This window comes from Eschrichtius robustus, chromosome 13 (assembly GCF_028021215.1).
Source record: "Eschrichtius robustus isolate mEscRob2 chromosome 13, mEscRob2.pri, whole genome shotgun sequence".
Lineage (NCBI taxonomy): Eukaryota > Metazoa > Chordata > Mammalia > Artiodactyla > Eschrichtiidae > Eschrichtius > Eschrichtius robustus.
Window position 1 is genome coordinate 67,686,448 of NC_090836.1, and position 20,763 is coordinate 67,707,210.

At 33.4% G+C, this 20,763-nt stretch overlaps 1 protein-coding gene across 1 annotated transcript in view; it reads left to right on the plus strand.

Annotated features, from left to right (window-relative positions):
- Positions 1-20,547, plus strand: part of OTOGL (otogelin like) — a 169,025-nt gene extending 148,478 nt beyond the window's left edge. Inside the window, exons 47-59 of the mRNA XM_068560704.1 lie at positions 867-1,079; positions 1,559-1,663; positions 2,281-2,388; positions 3,753-3,854; positions 4,359-4,463; positions 4,548-4,588; positions 8,805-8,868; positions 9,959-10,137; positions 10,597-10,701; positions 13,245-13,364; positions 14,657-14,702; positions 19,713-19,792; positions 20,347-20,547. Of these exons, the coding sequence (XP_068416805.1) occupies positions 867-1,079; positions 1,559-1,663; positions 2,281-2,388; positions 3,753-3,854; positions 4,359-4,463; positions 4,548-4,588; positions 8,805-8,868; positions 9,959-10,137; positions 10,597-10,701; positions 13,245-13,364; positions 14,657-14,702; positions 19,713-19,792; positions 20,347-20,547 (1,469 nt within the window). The remainder of the gene's footprint in view (positions 1-866; positions 1,080-1,558; positions 1,664-2,280; positions 2,389-3,752; positions 3,855-4,358; positions 4,464-4,547; positions 4,589-8,804; positions 8,869-9,958; positions 10,138-10,596; positions 10,702-13,244; positions 13,365-14,656; positions 14,703-19,712; positions 19,793-20,346) is intronic.
- Positions 20,548-20,763: the final 216 nt, after the last annotated feature.

Here is a 20,763-nt window from a genome sequence, read left to right on the forward strand (position 1 = left end):
GGATAAAAAAGGGCCCAACTGAGAAAACTGCAGTACAGTACTTTATCTATCATAGGGCTCATTGTTATGGTCAGAAGTAACGCTAGTAATTCAAGGGAAAGGCAAGTAGAAGTGAAATGCATATATCGTTTCAGAAAAAAGTTTGTGTTTGCCACTGAAGAAAGTATTTGTGGAAGAATTTGAGAATATACATGGTTATATTTGTTTTTAGGGACCTGTGAGATTGGTTTGGTAGTAAATAAAGTAAGAGAAATTCACTGGAGGCTGGGAATATGGTGGTCACTTCATTTATCTTTATTATTCCTTAAAAGAACTACTAGAGGGCCATATTTATCATTATGTAAAACATTCATAATAAAAGTAATAGAGTCACTAAATAATATTTTGCTTGACTACCTACTTTCTACATTTAGATTTTAAAGCTGAAATGTTTTGAATTTTGATATGACAAACATGTTAATATGAGGTAGAGACTACCTTGTTTTCTAATACCACTCAGTTTTAATAGTTGATATTTTAAAACCAATTAAAGTTTATGTTACTAAGTTTGTTCAAGCTAAATAAATTGTATTAATAAGACTTGAATAAAAAATAATTAACAAATCATCTTATTTATAGAAGAGGACATGCAAATTTACAGATAGCTGTAGAAGGGAAAAATATTTTCTGTGGACTATAAAAATTTCATTAAAGAAAAATGTAAGCTAGTAGCTGATGAACAAAAAAGAAGAAGCTGAGAAAGGGTAGATAATGTGACATGTTACCTGTGTCACTGGGCCAAGTCACAGTCTGAAATCAAAACATCACAGCTTGGTTTATTTTCGTGCCCAGGTTCTAAGTAATATAACATTGACCATCTTTTTAAGCGTGCACTGATAGTGAAGACCAGCCTCGAACTGCTGGGGAGGTTTGGAATGGGGGCATTGACGAATGTGCCCTGTACAAATGTTTGGAGAATGGAAGTATTATTCCCATAGAACCTGATTGTGATGAAGAGCCCTCGCCAATTTGTGAACGAGAAGCTGAAGTCGTCCTGGGCTTCTTTGATAAGTGGACCTGCTGTTCAAAGGAAGTTTGCAGTACGTATGCAGGCTGAAGCCTTACAGTCTGTTAATGCCACAAAATATGTTGATATTCTTTGTGAAAAAGCAGGGCAGGCATGACGCTTGGTGTTAAAAAAAATGTATGGGGTTAAAGTAACAATGAAAGTATTGCCATAAATGTCACCTACACTTTCTCAAAGCAAGTTTTACCTCATTATAGTTTTGTTGATTTTGCAAACAGACATGCAAAACTCTGGCTATTATCAAATAATAATATTCAGAAATACGTGAAGATAAAAGATCTGGAAATCTTTGACTTATGACAATCAGGGGTCAAAGACAACAATAGGTAACCTTAACTCTGCTGCCTTTTCACATATGACCATTCTATGAGCTGAATGGTTTAATTTGTAGTGTAAAAACATGCATAGTGAGAATCATTTCCCTGCTTTGAGTTAGAAACACAGGATTTTAGTTGTGTTCACAAATTTTTTAATACTTCTGTCTATTTCCAGGCTGTGACATGACTTTGTGTGAAACTGCCATTCCAACATGTACAAATAGTCAAAAATTGATCGTTGGCCATAGCCCTCTTTCTTGCTGTCCACAGTACCAATGTGGTGAGTAATTAATTAGGAAAAGTAAGAATGAGGTTCACTGTTCAGAGTAGTGGATTAAATTCTCATTTTTGTGTCTACAAGGAAATTTATTATAAAAGATTGTTTGCAGAGCTGTCTTGCTAAAGGTAGCCTTTTAAAAACCTGCAATTTCTTTATAAATATGTATATATATGAACTTCAAATCTATTTATTATATAAATATATATATATAACTAACTCATTTTAAAGACCTTAATTTTAGTGGAAATACGTATTTTGAATGTATGTATTTGTATATTTTAAATGTAAATAATTTGCCATTTCCTATATATTTCTGCTAAGATTTTATAGCAGGATATATATACACACACACACACACACACACACAGATGATTAGTCATATATATGATTAATAGAATGTTATATCTATTTTTAAAATGTCTATTTACATATATTTTATATGTAAAAGTATTTATTTTATATATAAATAACCTATTTCCTATATATTTCCGCTAAGATTAAGATTTTTTTAATGAGCTAATTATTACTAAATTTAAAGAGAACTGAGCCACACTATTTCATTTATTTATTGTCTCACTCTATACACATTTCCAAATATCTCTGGAATGTTTCTGCAGAATGTGACCCATTCAAATGCCCCAAAATTGCAGTGCCAGAATGCAGAGAAGACCAGTTCATGATTCAGGTTCAACAGGAAGAGACTTGCTGCTTTCCTCCTGCCTGTGGTAAGCATTCTGTGAGGTCATTTCCTGGAAGAGGGAGGATCTAGGGAAAATCTCTCATTTCATGTGAATTTCATGGGACTCAATGGTAACCAATATTCTGCTGATATACTCTTAAATTTCAACTGAACAAGAATAGCAGAAAAGAAAGTACAGCATTTTAAATGATTCTTGACAATTACTTCAATTAGTACTACTTTTCCCTATCGACAAAGACTATGTATATCATTGAAAACATGATCAAGATAATATAATCAATTAAAAAAAATAAGGCTAGCACCTAGTTCTTTTTAGAGGAAAATTTAGCCCTGGCTTTCCTGAATAACCAACTAAATAAACGACTCTGCTAAGCAGCCTACCTCTTTAAAACTTCATCTCCTGTATATCCTGTGTAAGCAGATGATCTCGAAAAGAGAATGGTAGAAATAAATGAAAGGTGTCTGGGAAATGACTGAATTTGAGCTATATATTCTGTCTGACGAACTAGACTTTGAAAAATAAAGAATTCTCTTTTCCATTTCATTGAGGAATTATATTAAAGGCTGTTGATTAATGTAGGTTTCAGATAAACCTATGTAGATCAAAGCACTTCTTTTTGTATCATTTAAGGTTCTTTGACTGCAGTGGCAACAACTGATTGATTCCGGCTAGCTTAAGCACAACCAATTATTGGGACAGTTGGGGAATCAAGATTTTGTAGAATCAAGATGAAGCATTCAGCCAAGCCCTGGGAAGGAGGGAAACCAGCTTCTCTAGGTGGCAGTCACTAATGATTGAGTCAGCAACATCCATTTGCTGTCTTGATGTGCCTTTATTTATGACTCAAATGCTATAGAAAGACATTCTCATTCGTCTAAAGTGGGTTTTTCCTACACATGGGCCTGGTAAGAGTGAGGAACCTTTATTAAGGGTCACTCCAAGACTGTGTAGGTGAGGCATTTCCTCAAGTTCATTAAGAGAGTTGTTATCAAAGTTGGAAGAGGGAGGCTAAGAGCTCAGAAGAACAGGTGCCTACTACATTGTTCATTCATAGGAGTGATCAAGAGTAGTGAACTCAGAAAACTTAAATAAGTAAATCAATGGTATTTTGATCCTAGTAAGAACAAATTACTCCTGAAATCTTATATTTCTGGTAAGATGGTTCTTCTGTATCACTGTGCTTGGGAAAGTATAAAGCAATACACTCAGATAGTATTATTGTTTTTATGACCAAATAAGGAGATCCGTTTATTAAATCCTTATTTTCCTTCCTATTTTGTTTTACATAATGTATTTTTATTTTGATTTTATATGTGTACAGTAATCTGAACTGATAACTAGTTTGTTTTTAGCTCAGCTGTGACTTTGCCTTTTTGTTTCACCTTTAGTTTGCAAATCCTGCACTGAACCTATTCCACTATGTACTGACGGAGAATTTCTCACTGTGGATCTTAATACTACACACTTCTGTTGTCCTCAGTATTACTGTGGTAAGTATATTTTAACTAATTAAAAATATCTAGGTATGTTCAATATTTAAGAAGGCCAGTGCATGTTAATTGTACTGTTATATGAGACCTTAGTTGAGTTCTAGCATATTAAATACATGTAATGTTTCCATACATCTAAGAGTGCTTCTTGGACAGTATCGTTACTTCCCCAAAATAGATTATGACTTTTCTCATCATCCTAGACTTTCTAGATATACATGTGATTCCATACCCTCTTCACCTCCTTTCTCTTCTTGCCCCGCTGCCATTTCTCAAGGCTCTTAACCTGGTGAGGGTGTCCTAGTTCTACTACTGTTGTTGTATCTGCTTGTGAGTCATTTGTTCTGTCCTTACCAACACACTGCAATTGGGCGGTGGGAGAGGCAGCTCTGGGGAGATCCAAGTCCATGTATCACATCAGTAATGGCAGTGAACTAAATGGGAGCTGGTGAAAACTAGCAACTACATGAAGTTAATCTTTACTCGTGTTATTTTTCTGTTTAGTGTGTGAGCCAAATCTTTGTCCTACGCCACTACTCAAATGTGCCCAAGATATGAAACTTGTGAAAGAAAATGTATCTGGTCAATGTTGTCCAACATGGCACTGTGGTAACTAATTTTCATATTTTAAAGTTTTATTAGAATGTATTAATATATTTGACCAATATAAATATGTTGTTTTTTGCCTTTTAGAATGTAGCTGTGAAAATCTTGTTATGCCAACTTGTGAAGTGGTAAGAACACATATTTTTATTGAATTTTAATATAATATAAATCAGTTTATTCTTCCTTTATTGCTTTCATTTCTGATTTCTTTTCGGAGTTAATAGAATTATTCTCTTTAAGTTGTACTGAAGTAGATTAAATCTTCTCTGATATTAGGGAGCAGTCAACATTTTAAATTATACTTGAGACAGGAAAGTGCAATCAATATGTTATTTTTTTTTCCACTGGTGACTGAATCTACCAGTCTTATATCTACTTAAGTTCACTGGTCTTAAAATAAGCACAGTATTGAAAATATATTACCTCAATAATGAAAGGTTTCCCAGTGATTCTTTAAGAAAGTGCACTAACAATGCATCTGTTTCAGAGGAGGAGGGGGTATAAACATGTAACTAACTATACCTTGTTAGGGGTTATGTATGAACATGCAAACCTTACAGAAATTCCAAAAATTTAATTTTTAGAAATAATAATTATGACTCTGGTATCACTTATTTAACCATTAGATGGAGGTTATGGTGCTTTACAAGTCTTTTTTTTTTTTTCTTTAAATATTTTCCTCCACAGTATGCCTCTAAGACTTGAGAAAGATAATATATTCCTGGCCTTATTTATCAAAGAAGACATGTTTTCTTTCACAAAGATTTTCTTTTTCTTTTCCTTCTCAAATAATGTGTATCATTAGAAACTCGTTCAGACTTTTCAGGCCAAGGCTATATTCTGGGGAATAAATGAGGCACTTTTTAAAGTAACAGAACCCTTCTTAGGATGCCACTGTTTCATTTAAAAAGCAGGGTGCAAAGTTTCAGCTATGCGGGATGGATAAATCTGGGAGAACTGTTGTACAGCATAGTGACTATAGTTAACAGCACTGTATTGTAGACTTAAAAATTTGCCAAGAGGGTAGAGCCCACGCTAAGTGTTCTTATCACAATATAATAATAATCATAAATAAGAGAGTGGGAGGAAACTTTTGGAGTTAATGGATAGGTCTATGGCACGGTGATATTTCATGATGTATACTTACCTCCAAATTTGTCAAGTTGTATACATCAATTATGTACAGCTTTTTGTATGTCAAATAAATTAATTAAATTGTATTTTAAAAAAACATTAATCTAACATTTACTCTAATGATGAGTTACCATCTGTGATTTGCATAGAATGTTTAAGCTTTACAAGTAACTTTCATAAAAATTCTCTTGGATTATTTTGTGTATACACTATATACATACACCTACAGAAAAGAGTAGAATTATGATATTGTATTTTTCTCAAGTTCTTCACAGTTTACATAACAAGTTTTATATATTATTTCATTGAATCTTCACAAAGTAGATATATTTAGCTCATTTTATAAGTAAGAAAACTGAGGTCTAGAGAGAGTAAATGATAGACTGAGATCTTCAGGAATTAGACCAAGGGCTGTGTCTAAACGCCCATGCAAGGCAATTTATTTTTAACATTCCTTGTTCTACAAAAGTATTGACCTGACCCATTGTTCCTGAAATTGCTAAATATTTGTTTCAGTGTCTAAGATGATATATTTTTAAAAATCACATTAGTTTATTTGCAGAGACAACAAATGCCTTTCAACCTAAAGAGTCTGTTAGGTCTTTGTAGTATTTCTTTTTTTAATAACAGCTTTATTGAAATATAATTCACACACCATACAATTCAACCATTTAAAATGTACAATTAAATGGTTTTTATTATGTTCACAGATTGTGCAAGCATCAACACAATCAATTTTAGAACAATTTTATTACCCTCTGCCACAAGAAACTCTGTACCTTTTAGCAGTCACTTATTTTCCTCAAAACTTCCTAGACCTAGGAAATCTCTAATACATTTTCTATCTGTGTCTATAGATTTTCCTATTCTTAATATTGCATATAAATGAAATCATATAACATGTGGTCTTTTGTGATTCCTTTCACTTAGCATAACGTTTTCAAAGTTCATCTGTGTTGCAGGATGTATCAGTACTTCATTCCTTTTTTTTTTTTTTTAAATGAACTTTTGATCTTCTCCTTATTTATTTATTTATTTATTTATTTATTTATTTATTTATTTTTGGCTGTGTTGGGTTTTCGTTTCTGTGCGAGGGCTTTCTCTAGTTGCGGCAAGCGGGGGCCACTCTTCATCGCGGTGCGCGGGCCTCTCACTATCGCGGCCTCTCTCGTTGCGGAGCACCGGCTCCAGACGTGCAGGCTCAGTACTTGTGGCTCACGGGCCTAGTTGCTCCGCAGCATGTGGGATCTTCCCAGACCAGGGCTCGAACCCGTGTTCCCTGCATTGGCAGGCAGATTCTCAACCACTGCGCCACCAGGGAAGCCCCATTCCTTTTTACTATTAAATAATATTCCATTTTATGTATATAACCAGACATTTGTCCAAATAAAGGTATGCAATGGCCAATAGCACATGAAAAGTTCCTTAACATCATTAGCTATCAGTTAAATGAAAATCAGAACTACAGTAAGATATCACTTCACACTCACTAAAATGACAGATATTAATACATGTTGGCAAGGATGTGGAGAAATTGGAACGCTCATACACTGCTGGTGGAAATATAAAATGGTACAGCTGCTTTAGAAGACAGCCTGGTAGTTACTCATAAGGTTAAATATATAGTTACCATATAACTCAGCAATTCCACTCCTAGGTACATATCCACGAGAAATGAAAACATATGTCCAGACAAAAGCTTGAATGTTCATAGCAGCACTGGTCATAATAGCTAAAAAGTGGAAACACTTTGAGGTGATTTTGCTACTGACTTTAAAGGAGAGGGATGCTTGCTTGAGAGTAAAAAAATACCGTCATATTTGATGTAATATTAAGTATTGGTAGAACAATCAGGAGTTATTTCCTCTGGGTGAAACTGGGTACTTAAGAGAATAGAAGTGCAACTAAATATGTGAATAAGATCTCAAAGGAAACAAGTTAGGAAGGAAGAATAGAAGATTTAAGCCTAAGCATGAGAGGACACAGTGGGCATTGTGGCTCTAACTATTGAAAAACAGGTAAGTGACTTAAAAGAATTAGTGAGAGCCTAATACTTCCTTATTTAATCTTTTGGAGTAATTTATGCAGTGGGAGAGTTTGATTTATTATTATTTTTAACTTTGTATTTCTAATATTTTATTTCCAATCCCATTAGAATTGTGTAATGACTAAAAGTCATAAAACATCAAAGGCGTTAATGTCTATGAAACTACTTTACAATCGTAAAGCACTATAAAAAGTGAGATATTATTAGCTTATGGAGAAAAGCGCCTTTTATATATTACTATGAATTTGAGTTATTTTTTGTGTCAAGAATCAAATTAGTTTTTATTACTGATGTCATATGAAAATTAAACACACCCAGGAAAAGTTGATGTTTAAAATACAATTCTTGAAACTTTAATCCTGAGTCCTACACTTGAGAAGAACCTATAACATTTCCCTAGTAGGAAAAAGTTTAAGCATTGGTCATGACAGCAATTTACTAACAGCTAAAGGTTATAGCACTTTCTGTACATCAGCTTGTTTTAAGCTCTTTACATGTATTGATCCATTTACTTCTTTCAACAATTCTGAGGCAGGCGGTATTATTATTCCCATTTTACAGATGAGGAAGGTGAGGAGCAGACTGGCTAAAGTAATCTGCCCTAGGTGACAGAGCTATTAAGTAGCAGAGCATGACTGGCACAAGGGCAGTCTTGTTCCTGTGCCTGTGCTATTAATCATTGTACTACACTCTTCTGCTCTTGTTTTATATGCTAAAGCAGCCTTGCTCTGATGCAGACATCAGAGTTCTGGACCACCTCTATAGAGCAGATCAAGAACATTTTCATCAAGAGAATTTTCTAGGGTTAGCAAGCATTCTTTTATCTCTAATTGCCCACTAGAAGCTCAGAATTAACAGTATAATTTTAAAGTTAGGACAAATCATAAAGATCATCTTATCCACCTTCACTCATTTAATAGATAAGGAAATTTAAGTTTAGAGAGATTGAGTGGTCTATGATCACATTTTTATTGTATTTTCTATAGGCTACTGATTAAATGACCACTGGGTTAATCAAAGCTTGTTCACTGTCAAATATTTTTATGAACTTGCTATGTGGCTGTGGGGTAGGAAACTTATTAGATGTTATATTGTGCATTTTTTTTACAATGGTAATATAATAAGCCATATTGATGAGTCATATAATAATATCTTTCTAATAGGGAGAATTTCCTGCAATAGACCGCAACTTTCAGAGTAACTGTGGATGTGTACAGTATCTCTGTGGTAACTATGTGTTTTGAAACTTTTAAATGATAATGAGTATTATTGATATCTGTTGTTTACTATGAATAAATTAAAAATAAGTTTTGAGATGTATTACACATTTTAAGCCATTGGCCAGTTTTTAAGTATAAAAAGTCTACTTTATATTTTTCAATTTCCTCTTTTGTAATATTCCTAAATGTTCTGAGAAACTTGATAACAGGACATAAAAATGATTCTTTTTCAGAGGTTTCACAGAATTTAAACTTGATGCCAGGGTTCTTTTTAGTGTATATAATTTAATTTAAAAATAGACAACATCTAAAAGTCAGAGATTTTTGCTCACTGTTTTATTATTATTGATATTAACACTGCAAAGCATAAGGTTATGATTTTTCTATGAAATAACAAATCTTCATATTAAGTATTAGTAGGTTAATAGAAAATAAACTTTTGTTCAATAGCTTAAAACTTTTGTAGTTTTATATGAGAGAAGAGTTAAATCCAATGTTGGCAAGGCCCAAAGAGCTTCTGAGCTGTATTCTTCTTCACTATTCTAGCCTACAATAAGCCATTTTTAATGATGTGATAGCACATTATATCACCTACCTTTGTCATAAAGTATGATTTATATGACTTTATTTTGCAACACAAAAAATTGAAAATTTTCTCTCAAAAGAACAAAAAACATGAAATGTTACACAATCCCTTCATGAAGAGACCTACTGTTACTGATTTAGATTTTGCCTCCATTTATATCCACTCCCCAAAATTGTCATGTTATGTTTCCAGAAGAGGGAACAGCAAGTAGCTTGATGATCACTTTGGGCTAAAATTCTGGAATCTGCTATAAAGTATAGTTTTCAGAGGAAGTTCAAACAGTGTATAGCAGTTGAGTTTAGGAATCAATTTCTTACTCTATGTTAAGGAATAAATGCTACATTCATTATTAAGTGAACTCTTGAGCTGTTAACAATATATGAAGGTAAAGATCTTTACTGGTTTTGAAAAAATTGCACATCACAATAAAAACATAGACTTAAAAGTTCCAATGATCAATTAATAAAAAACTTAATATAGTACTTTTTGTTGACTTTTTTTCTTTTCTTAGAAAAGGATGATGTGTGTGTGTTTCAAGAAGTATCAGTATTGAATCCTGGCCAATCTATGATAAAGTATTTGGAAGGGGACTTTTGTTACATGGTAGAGTGTCTAGAAGAGAAAGATAACCATACAGGCTTCCACACTTTGAATTTTACAATGTTGAATTGTTCAAAAGAATGTGATGTTGTAAGTATTCTTTATAAGTCATTCTGGTGAGAGTTAATTAATCTTTAAATGGCAGCTGTAGAATTTAAACGAGTGAATACTCCATAAGTTAAAAATATACACTTGAATAGTTCTTTAATAATCTGTTAATTTGTAGCGTATCTATATAATGCAGTTTCCTTTTCCTGTGTATAACCTTGAGCTTCAGGAATCTTATTACCTATACAGCTTGTTTGACCTGAGCTTGTTAAATCTACTTGATGAATCTTGGCTGCTAGATGTAAAGGTTAACATCTACTTCACTTCTAATACAGCTATATAAAGTCAGTTATTATTTGAAGTGCTTCAAATTCAACTTCAGAAATGCTTTACAGGTGTTCTTAGACAGCATAGGTTATATTGGGAAGCACTTTCAGAATGAATTCATTAAAAATATCAGTATTGTTGTTGGCTAATTCAAATTATTATTATTATGCACAGCACCAGGTATACACTCCATCGCCAAGTGATTATGATTGTTGTGGTACCTGCAAAAATGTATCCTGCAAATTTCAAATGGAAAATGGAACATCAGTTATATATGAGGTATGAATTTCTTCATTCCTAAAATGTGCTCCACGGAGGGTAGCTGTCTGTGCTATTTTCTAAAGAAGCTGTTCCCATAAATTTGAAAAATATCACTCACACACACACATAGTGTTCTGCATACAACAAGCACACCCATATACAGCATGCTTACAACACACAAGACATAGTTACATTTTAAAGTATCTGATTCCTGTTGTAAAGGAGCATGTTAAAATGGTTTCTCAAACTTATTTTATCATAGATCCTTACTTTTTTCCCCAGATGTTAGGAATGGACTTCGAGAAATGTTGATTTCTAATAATTAGAACAAAGGAAAAGAACAATGTTATATTATTCACTCATTTGAAATGAAACATTGTGATAGAAATCTGAAACTCAAGTTGTTAGCACTTTATTATTTCAGGTATCAAAGGTTTCACTGGGTAAATATGACAGAAGATTAAGAGTATTTGAAAAATTTTTTAAAAAGAAGATCCCAAGAGTAATGAATGCTATACCACATCTTTCTCCCAAAAACAATAAAATTATTATTCAGAATTCTTCTGTTATCTCATAATAACTCTATGGAGGTTTGCAGACTGACCTACTCCTTTCCTTTTTTATAATAGAAGAATGGAACCATGTATTAGTACAGTTGTTGGTGATGTCATCAGATTTAGGAGGGTCACAAATTCTGTTTATAATTTACATTACCTGAAGGTAGTTCCATTTTACTATTGCTATCCTTAAATTTTTTCCATTAATAGTTTAATTATATGGAGGTCTTATTTATGGTGTTCTTAAGTACACGGGATTACTCATAGACCCAAAAGAAAAAGAGATTTCTCCAATCCTGTGCATTTTATTAAATAAGAAAAGTGAACAATTATCTTATTGTTTCATAGTCTATTGTTTTATAATTATGTGAAAAATAGTGTTATTGATTTAAATAATGTTGTTGATATTGTTTATCTGTTTAATCATAGCAATATTTGTTTCATATTATATCGTTTTAAAGAGGGAGACTTGAAAAAGGAAGCTTATAAAATGAGACATAGGTGTGAGAGAAAAGGAATCAGAGACTACTTGAAAATATACAGTCATGTGGGGATTTTAGTAAAAGAGCAACATAAACTCTATAGATGTCAATAATCCTGTGATAGCCCTGAAATTTAAATAAAAGATTAAATTATGTTTAGAATATTTTTTGAGAACACAACAAGTAATGTAATATAGGTAAACATACATCAAGATTGTTAACTCTTGGCTCTTTCAAAGATAAGCTTTAGTTATCTAGAGATCTAATTCTTATGGAACAAGTAATTTTTGATTTCAGATAAATTAGATAGTACTATTTGAATTGAATATTAGAATTAATATTTGAATTTGAATGTTTTATCTTCTTTTATACCTGGACTTGTAGATCTTTTCCAGTTGAGATTCATAGAAGACCTGACGATATTTATACATTAAAATAGAATCTACAGAAAATAAATTTTGTCAGAATTCTTTGCTGGTTCACAAGGAATCTTCAAGTCAGAGTCTGACTAGCATTTTAAAATTCAGGTTATAAAATAAAAAAATATATCAACAATTACAGCCTAATAATTATATAATAATTGTTTTCAGCTGATTTTATTTCTAAATAGGAATTATGAAATCAAGAATGAAATAAACACTTAGGGACTCCCCTGGTGGCACAGTGGTTAGGAATCCGCCTGCCAATGCAGGGGACACAGGTTCAAGCCCTGGTCCGGGAAGACCCCACATACCACAGAGCAACTAAGCCCTTGTGCCACAACTACTGAGCCTGAGTGGCACAACTACTGAAGCCTGTGTGCCTAGAGCCTGTGCTCCGCAACAAGACAAGCCACCGCAATGAGAAGCCCGCGCACCACAACAAAGAGTAGCCCCCGTTCGCCACAACTAGAGAAAGCCCATGCGCAGCAACAAAGACCCAATGCAGCCAAAGATAAATAAATAAAATAAATTAATTTAAAAAAAAGAATGAAGTAAACACTTAGTATGTTAAAAAAAAGTTGTTAAAAGAATAGGGATATGTTTAAGAATAACCAGAAGGTATAGAAAACTAGAATCATAGGTGAATAATCACTATCATCCAAAGATTCTTAAATTTTTTGGTGATAAAGGAGTAGAAGGAAAAATAAACAAACCTCAAGAGAGGAGGCGTACTAAGTAATATGATTTGTTGTTTTATAATTAGTAAGGGAATATTAGAGCAAGACCTTTGACACTTGGCCACATTAGATAATTAATTTTGTAGTAGAAAAAGATACCTATTTGTTTCTTTCCTCTCTGTTGCTTTGTTTCACATTTACACCTTGGTTCTAGTATGAAACCAAAACACCCACCCACACACATACCACATATATGTATTTTTAATTATTTTAGGTAAGTTTGGGGACATTGCCAGATGGACATTTTATGTCACAAGAAGCTCTCTGAATCTTGACTTTTGATTCAGTAGGCTAGGAAACATTCTACTTAAGAAATATAGCAGATTTTAATAAGCAGACAGTAACTTTCTCTTTTATTTTTAGGAGGGGAGTACCTGGCACTATAATTGTACCACATTTGAATGTGTTAAGACTGACGAAGGGACGATGATTCTGAACTACAGTATGGTCTGTCCCCCTTTTAATGAGACTGAATGCAAAATGGTTTGTACTTTGTTATAGCTAAGAAAATTTGGCATTAAATATAATTTAGAAAATACATATTAATATGTTTTCCAAGGTCATACATTCATACATTATGGCTTATTTATTTTGCTAAATGTTTTATTTTCATGTATACATAAAAGCTGTATTATATTTCCTCAGTTTGACACTTTGAGTTATATACGGCATTCCAAATAATTTTGAGTCTCCCTGAATGGATGTGATGCTATGTCTGGGTTTTTAATATGTAGACCAAAGGATTATTGAAAAATCCTTTGATCAGCCAACTTAGCCTCTCTTTCCATATGGATTAATAAACTAATCAATCAGAACTTGGTCAAATTTCTCTTTCTTAAACACACAGCAGATTTATGCTGTAATTCGCTGTTTAAAGCATACTAGCCTAAGTGAAATTTGCTGTAGTTTCTCTGAGCATGGGCCACTGTGAAACTCAGCACATGCCAGAGCATTGCTGATTCTTTAGTTTTGCTCTTCCAATTCCCTTTTCTCTCGTAGAAAGCCTATTGGGAGAGTAGATTTTCGAAAGTCACACAATTTTTTTAAAAAGATTCTCTGTAGCCTTAATTATTTAGGAGATAATAACCCCTAATGAAAAGTAAGCTTTATTCTGTAGTGCGAGGCAATATTTTTCTTTAAGTGTAGAGAAATAGCATAGTTTCACTTTTTTTTCATGATGTGCTGTTTTAGTGATGATGGTTAGCTAGCTGGCTGGCAATTACAATTAGCAAGTTACTAAAAGCAATTAGCAACTTACTGTAAGAATTCCAAAAGATAATCGATGAAATTTTCTTAATTTAGCCTTTGGCAAGAGACATCCTGAAGTGGGGAATTTTTTTTGAATAATAAAATATTAAAGAAAAAGAGACATCATTTTAACATTCAGTTATATTCAGGAACTCAGTCTAGTCTCAAAAAGTAGTTCAGATTATTTCAAGGAGTTTAAAAGACATAATGGCCTCTATTTAGAGTCCCTATTACTACTTTGATTTGGTAAGAAAATCTTTTGTGGTATTTAAAATGTGTTCTTTTAAGTAAGTTAATCTTTTTGCACTTTTTCATATTACTAATGAAGAAATAACAAATTTTAAACAAAATATCTGCTCCTAATTTTACAAACAAAAATTCTTATAGAAATTGTTAAATTTCAATCATCTTTCTGTAAAGTCTTTGTGATATTTAGTAAAAATATTGAGAAAGTTGGTTTTCTATTTCTAGTTTAGGATGAAATGAAAAAACACTGAATTTTAACATTATTCCTTTTTTCTTCCTAGAATGAAGGGATTGTAAAGCTTTATAACAAAGGCTGTTGCAAGATCTGTAAGTGAAGACAAATTACCTACATTAATTTGATTAGTTTTAATTGCTCATGATTATTATTTTTTCCCATAAAATTCAGTTCCTGTGTTGCAATGAGGGAAACAAATTTTATAATGTTTATTACTTAAATGTTTTTTGTCATGTGGTTAATTATTTTGTAATTTAATCTTTATCTTCTGGAGCATAAGTTTTTAATTGAGATGAATTTTAATTTAAGTATTAGAAATTTATTGTTGCATTTTTCAAAAGGTATTGCACAGGATTTCAGTAGGTTTTAAGTTTGAAAGTGCCCTATGGTCAAATGTGCTTTGAACAGGCTGAACTACACAAAGTAGGTTATGATGAGACTTCAATAAGGATACAGAAAGTGTGAAATATTCCAAACCTATTTGAACAAATCTATGGTTCTGTATAATACATTTGAGAAATACCAATTTAGTCAATTATATTTAAATCATATATATAAAACTTCCCATAATTATTTTGACAAAATTATGTGCATGCAATATATTTATTTGAATTATAAGGTTTATTTCATAGTGCTTTTTAATAAGTTTAAGGACTGAAATAGAATAGAGGGGTATTCATGCAACCATTTTTATTTATGTGTTTATGATTTTATTTTTTGTGTTCATGAATTTATGTCAAGAAAAAAGTTTTAGAGGGGAGTAGGGGAGTGCTGCTTCATGGGTGTGGGGTTTCTTTCTGGGGTGATGAAAATGTTCTGATATTGGATAAGGTGGTGGATGTACAACATTTTGCATGTATTAAATGCTACTAAATTGTGTATTTAAAAATGGTTAGTTTTATTTTAATGCAAATTTCACTTTAATAATAGAAAAAAATGTTCAATCTCACATATAATAAAGTTATTAAAATCCAATTAAAATACTAAAACAAAACAAAACAAAAGTTTTAGGAAACTTGGCATAAATAGTAATTTTAACATTGTTTAGAGAAGCTTTTGGGAAAAAAGACTACAACACAATTCAGGTTAACAATGCCACTGTGTAGGGCTGGATTCTTAGACACAAATTACCATGCCTCTCAAGGGAGATTTCTGAACTTCTTTCATGAAGGGCTAAATCCCATAAATATGTAAGAATAGTCTTGTCTATTTAGAGGTGTTAGTCATATTGAAAACAATATTAAAATGTATTAGGGACTTACCTGGTGGCACAGTGGTTAAGAATCTGCCCGCCAATGCAGGGGACATGGGTTTGATCCCTGGTCCGGGAAGATCCCACATGCCGCGGAGCAACTAAGCCCGTGTGCCACAACTACAGAGCCTGCGCTCTAGAGCCCGCGAGGCACAACTACTGAAGCCCGCGCGCCTAGAGCCCCTGCTCCACAACAAGAGAAGCCACTGCAATGAGAAGCCCGTGCACCTCAACGAAGAGTAGCCCCTGCTCACTGCAACTAGAGAAAGCCCGCGCGCAGCAACGAAGACACAACGCAGTGAAAAATAAATAAATAATTAAAAAGAAAATAAAATAATTATCTTAAAAAAAATAAAATGTATTAAAATTTTGATGAAACATAAGTAAAATATATATTATTGAACATAATAACAGCTTATAAATCATAAACTCACCTGTTTTCTACTGACAATTTATTTCTCACAAAATTCCAATGATGGGTTCTGCATTTATCCTGATTTTCAGTTTAGAGAGTTTAAGTAACTCATCTAAGTCATATCTCTTGTGGGATTTCACTCCAGGCCTGAGCTCAGCCTGTTTCTTAACCGCTAGTGATATTCTGGAACATCATCAGTATAAGTTTTAGGAGAGGGCAGAGTCTGACTGATGATGTCTCCTCATCAGTGCAGGGCTGGAACGACAGAGTCTATTTACATGAGGTGTGAAAAGTAAAATCCAACACATTCATACCCACCCACAACAAACATTCTGATGTCTAATTTGTTCTTGTATTCATTTGCTGGGGCTGCTGTTAACAAAATACCAGAAACTGGGTGACTTAGCAGAAATTGATTGTCTCAAAGTTCCGGAGGTTAGAAGTCTAAAACAAAGGTGTCAGCAGGGTTGATACCCTCTGAGGGCTGTGAGGGAAGGGTCTCCTCCAGGCCTCTCTTCTTGGCTTGTTAGACGGCCATCTTCATGTTCACATGGTGTTCTCCTTGTAAGTGGATCTGTTTCCAAATTTCCAGTCATGAGGACACCAGTCATATGAATTAGGGCCCACCCTAATGACCTCTTTTTCACTTGATTACCTCCGAAAAAACCCCTATCTCCAAATAAGGTCACATTCTGAGGCACATAGGAGTATTTGGAAGACAGAATTCAACCCATAACAGCTATATTGCCAGGACTTTAGTGGGTAATAGAGTACCACTTAATGCTTTTTAATTACTGGGGCTCTTAGACACATACTAATGAAAATTTTTTGCTCATTAGAAATGAACAATTTTTCATTGTTTTCTCTGAATCAAATATAAAGTGTACCAAGTAGTCATTGTATCAAGAACTCAAGGAGTGAAATTTATGCTCCAGAATCTAAGGAAGTTTATATTTTTATGCTCTCATGTCTTTTTGCTTCTGCTTCCTTAGATTCTAGACTCTTCCATAGGTATGTGATATAGGCATAGAATCACATTGCAATGTAAACACCTTGAATTTTGTAACCCCATTTTAATTATTAGAGAAGTGAGTGTATTTATGTTATCTGAGGGCAGACAGGGGAAGATCTGTTTGACTTGACCATATTGCTACTATTGATTGTCCATCACTTGTCAACACTCTATTAAACCCATAGCAGACAGCACTGCAACAAATCTTCACCACAGTTCTGGAAGGTAGGTTGGGAGGTAGGTATGGTTTCCCTACAGGTGAGGAAATGAAGGTTCAGAAAAGTGTATCACACTAATCAGTAATACTCAATAGATTTAGGCCTCTCCAGTACCTGGCCTCAGGATATTTCAATTTTGCCAAGCTCTTTGAAGTGCAGAATAATAGCAAGCCTCCTCATTTTCTCTCATCTGATGTGTAAGGCCTTGTGAAGTAGTTTCTGCTTTGGCATTAGAGAACCCCTGTCTGTAGTCTTTGCTTTGGGGTGACTAGGCTTTATCAGAGATACTGTGGATATTGGGTATTGTTGCAGGTGCTATGCTAAACAAAATGTGTTACAATAAAGTCTCTGAGGAATAAATAGGAAATGGCTCTTGGCACGAACAAATCCAGCCAACTAACAATACATTTATGCTGTCCCAGTTTCATTCATTGAATGAATGAACACAAACAGATTTTTATTGCGTGCCTCTCACGTACCAGACACCCTTTTAGGCACTGGGACTATGATAGAGGATGAAACAATATCTGCATGCATAGTGTATGTTATCAAGAAGGGGAAGAAACAATAAGAGGTAAATATACATTATTATTTCAGGTAGTGATGAATGGTATAAAGAACAATAGCGCAGAATTAAAGTGATGGAGAGGGAGGGAAATTGGGTTGTTCATTTAAGTGGGTGATTAGAGAATGCCTCTGCGATGAGGTGTCATTTGAGTAGGGACTGAATGTCCTTGGGAGCCAGCCAGGTAGAGTGAAGAGTGTTCAAGGTGGAAGAAATGGCAAAGTACAGTCACAGCACAGGGATGAAAGTGATAGAAGAAGATAAGGACCTTATAGGTCATGTCAAAGATGGCTTCCTTCTTGACTATTCTTTGTTTTAAAACTTATGAGAATAGAAGGGCTAATGAAGTAACCACTGGGTGAAAGCATCATAAGGCACAAAACAGCCTGCCCTCTGCCACCGACACTGAGCCTCAGGCCACACTGTATTTGGGAGGTCGGGGAAAGAAGAAAGAACAAGCAGAGGAGATTGAGGAGAAGCCACAAAGAGATGGGAGGAAGAGCAAAGAGTACGCTCTGGAAGCCAAGTGCAGAAAGTGTATCCAGGAGGAGAGAGTGAGGGACTGAGTCAAACGCTGCTGAGAAGTCAAGTAGGATGAGAACTGAGATGTGACCTTTGAAAATAGCAATTGAAAGTCATGGATGACCTTGACAAGAACAGTTTAATTTCAGGCAATCTTTGCTACCCATCTCTGCTTCAACCAGAGTGGCTTAACTTTTATATACTTCACATGTTGGGATTTCATACAAGCATTTATTTTAAATAAAGATTTTGCGACTAAACTCATTTGAAGATTGGAGCTCTAATTCCAGTCTTTTGCAAACAAGGAAACTCAATGATTTAGTCTCTTTCCTAAAGTGACAGAGCAAAGTAGTAACAGGGTGAGATGAGAACCTTGGTTGTTTTGTATCCTGATTCAGGTATTACATTCTCTATCATACAGCATTAACTATATATTATTGGGTGTATTATCAAGTGATAATACATCATGCACACAGAAGCATATTAATAGATCATTAATTAATACAAAGTGTTTTCATTAGAAATTGTGACATCATTTCAGAGCCATAAAATCAAGTATGAGTCATCCATACATTTCAACATGGTTGATAATAATTCAGTTACATTCTTGAATTTTACATTAATATCCATTAAGATAATGTGATTTTAAATCTATCAGTTTATATTTTAAAATAGATTTATATATATATGTATGTATGTATGTATGCCTTAATTATGTACATGTATATTTACCTGTACATGTACAGGTAAATATGTAATTACATTAAAATATAATGTATAAATATTACATTAAATATAATAATAAATATACACCCGACACAGGTTGATGTTAGCATTACTCCATGTGTGGAATATGTTTGATTTATGATTATGATAATTATTCTAAGACAATAAGATAAAGAGATAAATATAAAGCTAGAAAATATATGAGAAAAGAAGTTGAACATAAATATTGAACATAAACTATATAAGAGTAAAATTTTCACTATCTCTTATTATAGAAATATGTTTTATATAAAATCAGTTTTCAATTATAAATATATTCATATGTTTAATTGAATTAAGAAACAATTTGATATGGACCTTTTGAGGAATAAATACATTCTGTATTTTATCAGGCAAACGAGAAGAAAGAATATGCCAGAAAGTGATTATTAGATCAATCATAAGGAAACAGGACTGTATAAGTCAAAGCTCTGTAAGTGGAAAAATATCATTTGTTACATAAAGGGTATGTGTCTTTCCAGAAGTATATGTGTCACAGCACTGGTAAGTTTGTAAGCCAACAAAATGCCAACACTTAAAATATTTAACTTTTGGAGATTATTCCTACATTCTAATATTAAAATATTCTGTTTGTGAAGAAGTATGAGTTATTCTCGGCATAAATAATCAACAGTTCTGAATGTTAATTGCAATCCAGAGAGATGGAAATTTAAACCTAAATATATTTGCCCACATATTTTCTTAAGTGTGTAATTTTAATCAGCAAAAATAGTCTTAGTTCTGACTTTTCCCACTTTAATAAGACCTGTCTGATTCTATAGTCTACTTAATTGTGATACAATACAGGTTACAATAGAATCATTAGATTGTGATTACTATATTCCATAGATCTGTCTAGTTATGTGTGCACATTTCATACTTTGAGTTATGTCAGATTGCCATCTTGGACAAACAATATGCTACCTTAGTGGAATAAATATCACTGTTTTAAAATTTTTAAAACATTTTTCTCGTCTCTCCTTACAGATAAATGTTGCATCTTGTGATGGAAAATGCCCATCAGCTACCATATTTAACATCAATATTGAGAGCCATCTAAGATTCTGTAAGTGTTGTCGTGAAAATGGGGTGCGCAACTTGACTGTGCCACTGTATTGCTCAGGCAATGGCACTGAAGTCCTGCACACTCTCCGGGAACCTATAGACTGCACATGCCAGTGGAATTAAATTCTTGGATTCCAAGAACTCTATGCAACATCATAAGGTCAAATGGAGTTAACTTTTATCGCTCTTTTTAAGGCACTGGGCAGATTTATACTGTTTAATAATGTATTTTTCAGACTACTGGGATATGGCAATTTAACACTTGCTACAAAATAAATACAATTTCCAGGAAAAACTAGATTTATTGACTTAGTCTATTTTAGAGAATCAAATGATTTT